The sequence below is a fragment of the Brassica napus genome, chromosome C7, assembly GCF_020379485.1.
Source record: "Brassica napus cultivar Da-Ae chromosome C7, Da-Ae, whole genome shotgun sequence".
NCBI lineage: Eukaryota > Viridiplantae > Streptophyta > Magnoliopsida > Brassicales > Brassicaceae > Brassica > Brassica napus.
Genome location: NC_063450.1, coordinates 22,069,390 through 22,078,199, shown reverse-complemented (window position 1 = coordinate 22,078,199; position 8,810 = coordinate 22,069,390). Strand labels below are relative to the sequence as shown.

Genomic DNA, 8,810 nt, shown 5'->3' with positions numbered 1-8,810 from the left:
ATTTAAATAATTGTTTTTAAGAATTATTAACACTATTTTATAAGATGTTGTTTTTTTAAACAATAAAATGTTGTTATAACAGAAAATGAAAACATATATATATTTTTCAAATAAAAATATTAGAAGATCTATGTTTAAATCGATTAGAAAAAGATTTGACATTATTATCTTTAATGAAATTCTAAAAGATCAAAAAATTTAATGATATATTTTATAAATCACATGGTAGATAAATAGTATATTTATATGATGTTCTTGTTTTAACATGACAGATTTTGATTTTTTTAAAATTTCAAAATCAGAACAAGTTAAAAAAAAGATCAAACCAAAAGAGTGATTAGCGTACAAAATTACAAATACAGAAACCGATATAAATCGGAAGGAACCTTTTACTTTTTAATGATCGGCTCTAATTGTCCTTGGAAAGCCTAGATTCAATTCAAAGATCTGTGGAAAAAAAAAGATGGAGAAACAAATTTTGTCAACGAAAGCTGTTCTTCTTGGAGCTCTAGGTCCAAGACAATGTCAGTTGAGATTTCTCAGCCAACTCTTCTTCTTCTAACTTGTGGATGCTGTTTCTTTGGTTATAAACCCTGGTTGGATCGGGGTTTTACATACTCTAACATGGAACACACTCAAACTCGTTTTTTCTACTGGGTCTCTGTCGCACTTTCATGATTTCCATAGCTTTATCAATGGCCAATTCATGTTGATTTCTCATTTCTCATTGTAATCGCAATTCTCTATTCATCATCCTCAGCTGGTATGTCTCAATTTTGTAAACTATCTATTAGGGTTCTGATGCTCTGAGCAAACGCCTCCATTGTCTTGAGGTGTTCTATTCAAGGGCTCAAACGTTCTAGTTGTGGATGATATGGAGTCTTTTAATTAGCATCTTATAAAACTTTCACCTAGTTGATTACCAGATACAATGCTTTTTTCTGCAGGTTTCTTGCTCGGATAGGCTTAGTACACGTTTTTTTTGGTTACTCAGACACAGACACGGAAACTCTTTCTTTGGTTCCCTTTTATTGATTTTTTTTTCTTTGGCTTGAGAAAGCAGAAGTACAAACAACAGCAAGGGAACTGAAACACGAACATCATCTTGGTCAGGGTTTGGTTTGCTCAGTATTCCAACATCGGTCCTTTTGGTTTCACTATATTTGTTTCTGCTTCTCGAAAGCTACGAGCCGCTCGAAGGGTTTAGGTCAAGGTTCTAAAGGAAAAAAGGGAAAAAAATAAATGAAAAATGCAATAATCAGATAGAACCGGTGCCTAATTAAGAGAATGAAGAGGTGCTAAAAACTCCATACGTGGCGGATGCGGATTGGGTTAAAAAAATATGGTCTCTTGTCTTTCTATTCGGTTGTTCTCTTCTTCGATGTTATCGAAATCTCTTCGTCGCTCTCTCTCTTCGTCGTCGATCCTGTCCAAATCTCCAACGGAGATGATGTTTAATCGGTCAGCTTGTCGTCGATTCTGTCTCTGTCTTGTTCGATTTTGTCGAAATCCCTTCGTCGGTTGGTCTCTCACTTTGTCGTCAATTCCGTCGAAATCACTTATCCATCCAAAGGCGTAGACAGGTAAAACAAAACCCTTTCCTTTCCTTTGCTACACACTCACTCTCCCTTTCTCTGTCTCTCTTCTTCAATATTTGCTGTCGGTTTTGTGTTTCACTGAAGAAAGCTTTCGTCTTTCTTCTGTGTGAACTTTTAAGGTAAAGTTTTCTATTTCTCACAGTTCCTTTGGTGGTTTCATTATGAGTTTTAGGAATCTGGATACTCTTCATTTGCTTGTATTGATTTTGAAAAAAATGCTTGTGTATTGGCCTATCGATTGCCTTGTAGCTTAGTTTCTTTTTATGAGTTATGATGCTTGCCGTGTTAGAACTAATGACTTATTACCATTACGTTGTTGGCACTGAGCAGATACTTTTGGGACTGATTGGAGAAGGGACTGGAATCGCTGCAAAGGTTCTTAAATCCATGGGGATCAATCTTAAAGATTCTCGTGTGGAGGTTGAGAAGATCATTGGAAGAGGCAGTGGTTGTGTGGCTGTGGAGATCATTGGAAGAAGCTCGACAACTTGGTAAAGGATCCCCTTTGCTTCATTTACGTTGTGCATACATTAGGTTTCTTGATTAATTATCAAATTTGATATGTTGTTGTTCTTTGACTTTTAGGACATAACTACATTGGGCCAGAGCATCTTCTGCTTGGTCTTCTTCGTGAAGGGGAAGGTGTTGCAGCTCGTGTCCTAGAGAATTTGGCTGTAGATGCTAGCAACATACGGATGCAGGTAATTTCATAAAATCTGAATTAAAAAAATCATGTTTTAGGTCCCATTTAATGCGTGTTAGACATTGATTAGGTTGGAAATAAATGAACTTTAGTATCATTGTAGTTGTTAGTTGCGTAGAAGGATTTACAATAACTTTTTGGTTGGTTTAGTTTTAGGTAAATACATTTACTTTCTTGGTTGTTTTAGTTTTAGGTAGATTGATACATTGATTGCCATTAACACACTTTGCTTTTAAAACCGAGCAACTTTTCCTTTCTCCTTTCATATTTCATTTTCCTTTGCTATTTCATTTCATAAAACCGAACATAGCTCTCCTTCTTCTTTGTTAATTCATTCTCATTCGCTATGGATCCATTTAGTCAACCTTGTAGCTTTCAAAACCTCTTAAACAGTCAACAACCAAACACCTCCTTCTCCTTTGTCAGTCGTCAACCTAGCATAGAACTCTATGCGTCTGATGCCTCTGTATTTGCTACGCAATGGCATGAAGATGCAAACGAAGATGCACACATTGTGTCTGACTGCAAAGAAAGACGGAAGTGGTCACCAGTAGAAGACGTTGTGCTCATCAGTGCTTGGTTGAACACCCCCAAAGATCCAGTGACAGGGAATGAGCAAAAAGCAATTGCGTTTGGAAACGGATTGCTGCATATTTTGCATCAAGTCCAAAACTTTCGGGTTTGCAAAAGAGAGAGCCAAGTCACTGTAAACAAAGGTGGGGGAGATTAATGAGGGTGTATGTAAGTTTGTTGGGTGTTATGAGGCTGCAACGAAGCAGAAATCCAGTAGGCAGAGTGAGAATGATGTGTTGATAATGGCTCATGAAATCTTCTTTAATATTTCAATGTAAAGTTTACACTCGAGCATGCATGGTTGGAGCTTCGCCATGATCAGAAATGGTGTGGAGCTTCTGGTACTAAAGATAAGGTTAGCTCAAAAAGAAGAAAACTAGATGACCAATCGGCACAGTCATCAAGCTTTGTGCCAGGTTGCCAAGGAGAGGATGAAGCAATGACTCGTCATGTTGGTGTTAAAGCAGCAAAGGCAAGAGGTAAAAGCAAGGTCAAGGCTTCAGAAAAGGAAGTGAAGCCGCTTGTGGAGTTTCAGAGCATATGGGAGATAAGGCAAAAGGACTTTGTGCTGAAGGAGAAGCTTAACAAGCAAAAATTGCTTGACAGCCTAATTGCCAAGACAGAGCCACTTAGTGAACTAGAAATTGCTTTGAAAAATAAGCTAATTAATGACATGTTGGCAAGTTAGCTTTAGCTTGGGTTTATGGAGTCTGTATGCTTCTGTCGAGTCTTCATAAAATTTGCTTCAGTCGAGTCTTTATGCTTATGTCGAGTTTGTTTGCTTATGTCGAGTCTTTGGATGTTAATGGTTAATGCTTCTGCTTTTGATGTCTCTATATTGCTTAAACTTGAGTTTGGATGTTAATGGTTAATGCTTCAATCTCTTGTCCTTTACAGCTTTACTGTGAGAAGGAAAAGCTTTCAGATGATCAGTTTCTCGTAACCTGTAAGTATCTCTCTCTCTCTCAGTATTAATTCGATCTTTGTTTTGAAAACCATATCAAGTGTTCTTAGCTCTAAGTTTCTTTTGCTATTTTTGAACATGGTTATGTCAAAGTCACACAGGAGCTTGTAGTTAGACTTGTTTTTTTTTCGCTCACTACATCTTTTTGCAACACTTTTATGAGATAGTTAAACTTGTTTTTGTTTCGCAGATCAACAAGTGATGATCGTATATCTTTATTAAAATATTGCTGTGATCATTTTGTGAATATTTTCTTGGCTTAGTTAGTTGGGACTCACCACGTTTTGCTTGTGTGTATTGCAGGTGGAGCGAAGACATGTGACATAGAACACATGTGACACAATAAGCCAAAACATAAACACCATGTGACACAAATAAACCAAGCTTTTGCTGTCTCTATTTTTTTTTTTTGAAGTTTTTTCTTGAGCTATGTTCTCTCTATAAGTTGTGTGTCGTCCAACTCATTTATTTCACAGAGAACACATTTGTTCCAACAAAAACATTATCTTCTATCAAATTTTTCTCGTACAATTTAAGCATTTGTTTCTTTTTTCACATTTTAAGCAAGAGTGAATGGCATCTTCTTCTTCTAATAATTTCGAAGAAATAGATAAAAAATTCGACTAAACTTTCGATCAACAATTCGAAAATCTTCTCATTCATCATGGTGATCATCAAGAAGTGGCTAAGTTCAAAAAAAATGAGCCTACATTGAAAGACAACGTGAACAAGGACACATTCAGTTATGGAATGATTATTTTAGTGAAGATGCAACATAACCTTCTCAAATATTCCGACGCCGTTTTCGAAAGAACAAGCCCTTGTTCATGCGTATTGTTGATCGACTCTCTGCTGAAATCCCATACTTTCAACAAAGAAGAGATGCTACTGGAAGGTTCGGTCACTCTCCGTTACAAAAGGCAACGGCAGCAATTAGTATGATGGCATATGGTTGTCCAGCTGATGCGGTTGACGAATACCTCCGACTTGGTGAGACCGCCGCGCTTTTATGCTTGGAACATTTTGTTGAAGGAATCATATATTTATTTGGAGATGAGTATCTAAGAAGACCCACGCCAGAAGATCTTCAACGGCTTCTCGATATTGGAGAGATACGCAGATTTCCTGGGATGATAGGGAGCACTGATTGTATGCATTGGGAGTGGAAGAATTGTCCGACCGCATGGAAAGGTCAATATACACGTGGATCAGGAAAGCCAACAATTGTTTTAGAGGCTGTAGATTCACAAGATCTCTGGATATGGCATGCGTTTTTCGGACCTCCAGGTATATTAAACTATATCAATATTCTTGATCGATCACCATTTTTTGATGATATATTACAAGGTCGAGCTCCAAAAGTGAATTACATTGTCAATGGACACGAGTACCATTTGGCTTACTATCTCACATATGATATTTATCCAAAATGGGCTACTTTTGTCCAATCTATTCCACTTCCACAAGGTCTGAAAGCATCATTAATTGCTTCATATCAAGAAGTTGTACGTAAAGATGTCGAGCGTGCTTTTGGGGTCTTGCAAGCTCGATTTGCTATAGTAAAAAATTCAGCTCTTTTGTGGGATTAAATAAAAATTGGAAAGATAATGAGAGAATGTATCATTCTGCATAATATGATAGTAGAAGACGAACGAGATGGGTATACTCAGTTTGACGTATCAGTATTCGCACAACTGGAATCAAACCAAAGTTCACAAGTGGATTTCACGTATTCTACATATATGCCTTCAAATCTCTGCAATATTATGAGCATTCGGAATCGAGTTTGTGATAAAACAATACATCAACAATTGAAACCTGATTTGGTTGAGAATATATGGCAAAAATTTGGTACAAATCAAGATTACAACTAATCGATATTTCTCGTTTATGCATTTCTTTCATGTTTGTTTAAATTTCTAATTATAAATTTGTATTTCTATTTTTAATATGTCTTTATGTCATATTTGTTTAAATTTTATGAAATCCAATAATTTATAAGTTTTGTAAAATTTAAATTTAATAATTTAATTTCTTAAAAAAAAACAAATTAAGAACCTCATAGGGGTTCTCCCAATGAACCTTCTCAAAACTAATTACAATATCAAGAGTTTTAAACTTCATAAAATATACAATTAACAATTAAATTAATTTTAAGAACCCATTAAGGACTCTAACCAATGGAGGTGGTCTAAACCAAACTAAGGACATCTGATAGACATCAAGATATGAGCGGTGCTGAACTGGCAGTTGGGTGGCTGAGCTGGCAAATGATTGGCACAAAAGCAGAAAGAAGAAAGCTTCTACTCGACTCGTAAGCTTTTTTTTAATGAATTTAAAATTTTTATTCATCAAAAAAACATTTTTACATCAAGTACATTCTTAACTTAAGAAACTACTCCTTTGCTATTTCATATACTACTATTGGATCTATAAAAAAAAATATTCACAATCTAATACCAAACCAGAATTGCAAGACTCCTTATATACACTTCCCTCCTTTCAGTCTCATCATAGTAATCTTGTTTCGGATCCCTTTATCAGTCACCTTCTTCAACACTGTCATTGGCATCGGCTTATCACCATGCTTGATCTTATCTCGATTTAGAAGCTTTGCGGTTGAAGACGACTTATGATAGAAGCCTAGATATATATATAGAGTTCTTCTTCTTCATTGGTATTTCATGCTTCGTATGTTGTAGATTGTTGATGCCATGAGTTGCAATACGGTCGCCATGAGATCGTCGGGATCAGTCATCTTCACCATGAGAGGATGATTGTGATCGGAAACTGCAAAGCTATCTTGTAATGTATTTCTGATAATCAATAAAGGAGTTAGGGATTTGTAAAGTCCATCAACATCCGCAGCATAGGTTTCTGAGAGAGGATCTGGAAATTAAAAATGAAGAAAATAGAAAAAGTGGAGAAATGAGAAAGAGTCGATTTTTAACGAAGAGACTATTGACAAATATTGGAGAGACTCATTTTTATGATTGCACTATCAGTGGCTCACTTTTATCTTATTATTTAAAGGTCTACATATATAATTAAATAACAATAAATGTAATTGTAAGATATATACCTCAGTGGGTATCTAACCATTAATAATGCTCTAAGATTATCCCTCCAATGTAAGAAGATTGTTATTTGGTCGCGTATTTGTCTCTTTCTACCCTCATATAATTCAGTTCACTCCGCGAGAAACAAAGGAACTCGATGGATTTAAAACTTTTGAAGTTTTCTTTGATTTTTGTTTGTGTAAGTACAACCAAACCTTTAAATTTTCTTAATGTGTTTTCATTCTCTTGGAAAATTTTGCAACAAACACAAGGAGACAAGAAGACAACTAATATAGGTTTGTACATGCATAAGAAATTAAGGAACCGACAGAGAGTGTTTATTTTACGGATCAAAAAATTACAAAATATTATTAAATGCGTACATCTTCTGAAAATAAGATTCAACAGATCCACGCGTGATGCTTATTCTACTAAGATTTTTAAATTTGCTTACAAAACTGATCATAAACGTTTAGGTAGTTTGCTAATTTGAGCATTTGATTAAATATAACATCATAATAAAAGATCGTTAGCCGACCAAAGAGGAGAGCCAAATATAACTTAACAACTATAGATCTAACCACCAAACGGAAAAAATGGACAAGATCAGACCTGAAAACAAGGTTAAAACCCCAATTCCAAAGTAACAGAATTAACAACCACATAATAATTAAAATGGCAAAACCACATTCTATCTGTCTAACCCTTTTTGTATCCTCAACAAAACCAATCTCTCATTTGTTCTTCTGCACAATCTCTATCACTTTATATTTCTCCCTCTCCTCTGATAAGGAAAGGTCGTAGAAGAAACCAAAGACTAAAGCAAAGAGTTTTAATAGAACTCATCTATACAAAAAAACCCAAAAAGATACATATAAAATGGGTGGTGTTAAGTTGTTACTCATTGTTGGTTTCTTGATCTTAGCTATGGTAGCTACATCCGTCAATGCGACCTACCCATTGACTAAATCTTGCATCAACGGGCAAGGTTGTATCGGAGATGATGATGAACTAGAATCTCTAATGGATTCAGAGACAAACCGACGTCAACTCGCTAGAGGACGTCGTTACATTGGCTACGATGCTCTTAAAAAGAATAATGTTCCTTGCAATAGACGTGGTAGATCTTACTACGATTGCAAGAAGAGGAGAAGGAATAATCCTTATAGGCGTGGATGCAGTGCGATCACGCATTGTTATAGGTACGCTAAGTGATAACAAAATGATAGAGAAGAGGATTCGATTCAACACCGTTCGATCTTCATTCTTCATTCTTGATCATTAATGGTTTTCTTTCGTAATGTACTCTATGATTCTAAGATTGCAATTATTTTTTTGTATTTTCTTTCTTTATCTAATCATATCATCCTGATACATATACAAGATTTTGATTCTTCGATATATATCGGCTATTTTCCTTCGTTGTTGTCCGTTTATTTCGTTTCGTTCATATATTAATTAAGTTTCGTTTGTCTATATATTATGTATACATCATGATATTTTAGTACATTAAAATTAAGCATTTGTTTTTAAACGAAGGCCAAAACTGGAACTTTTTTTGATATTGATAATTTATAGACAAATGTTATCAAGAACATGTGGTAGACAAATGTTTAAGGAAAAAAAAGGGAACATGTGGTAGTTGGATTGATGAGAAATAATCCATGTCCAAAACTTACATTATCAGTGTGGACCTATTGAATTAACAAAAACAGAAATTAGTCAGAAATTTATCAGAAATTAGTTTTAAATAAGTTTTCTTTATAAAAAAAATTAGAATTGATATTTTTTATATTAAAGACTTCATGATTATAATATCAACAATAATTTGACCCACACCCCGCGCGGGTGTTTGATTTAACTTGTGTTCAACATAAATTCATAAACCGCTGGTTTAATAAAAAAAATATCAT

General features: G+C 35.1%; 2 protein-coding genes across 2 annotated transcripts; both read left to right on the top strand.

Annotated features, from left to right (window-relative positions):
- Positions 1 to 2,647: 2,647 nt before the first annotated feature.
- LOC125590489 (glutathione S-transferase T2-like) lies at positions 2,648 to 4,165 on the top strand. The gene is made up of 5 exons (XM_048764072.1): positions 2,648 to 2,980; positions 3,155 to 3,553; positions 3,772 to 3,820; positions 4,029 to 4,045; positions 4,142 to 4,165. The coding sequence occupies exons 1-5, from the start codon at positions 2,648 to 2,650 to the stop codon at positions 4,163 to 4,165; spliced, it is 822 nt and encodes a 273-aa protein (XP_048620029.1).
- Positions 4,166 to 7,438: 3,273 nt separating this feature from the next.
- On the top strand, positions 7,439 to 8,375 carry LOC106395607 (protein RALF-like 4). Its single transcript, XM_013836010.3, has one exon. It carries the CDS (start codon positions 7,777 to 7,779, stop codon positions 8,110 to 8,112), a length of 336 nt encoding a protein of 111 aa, XP_013691464.1. The 5' UTR covers positions 7,439 to 7,776; the 3' UTR covers positions 8,113 to 8,375.
- The last annotated feature ends 435 nt before the right edge of the window (positions 8,376 to 8,810 follow it).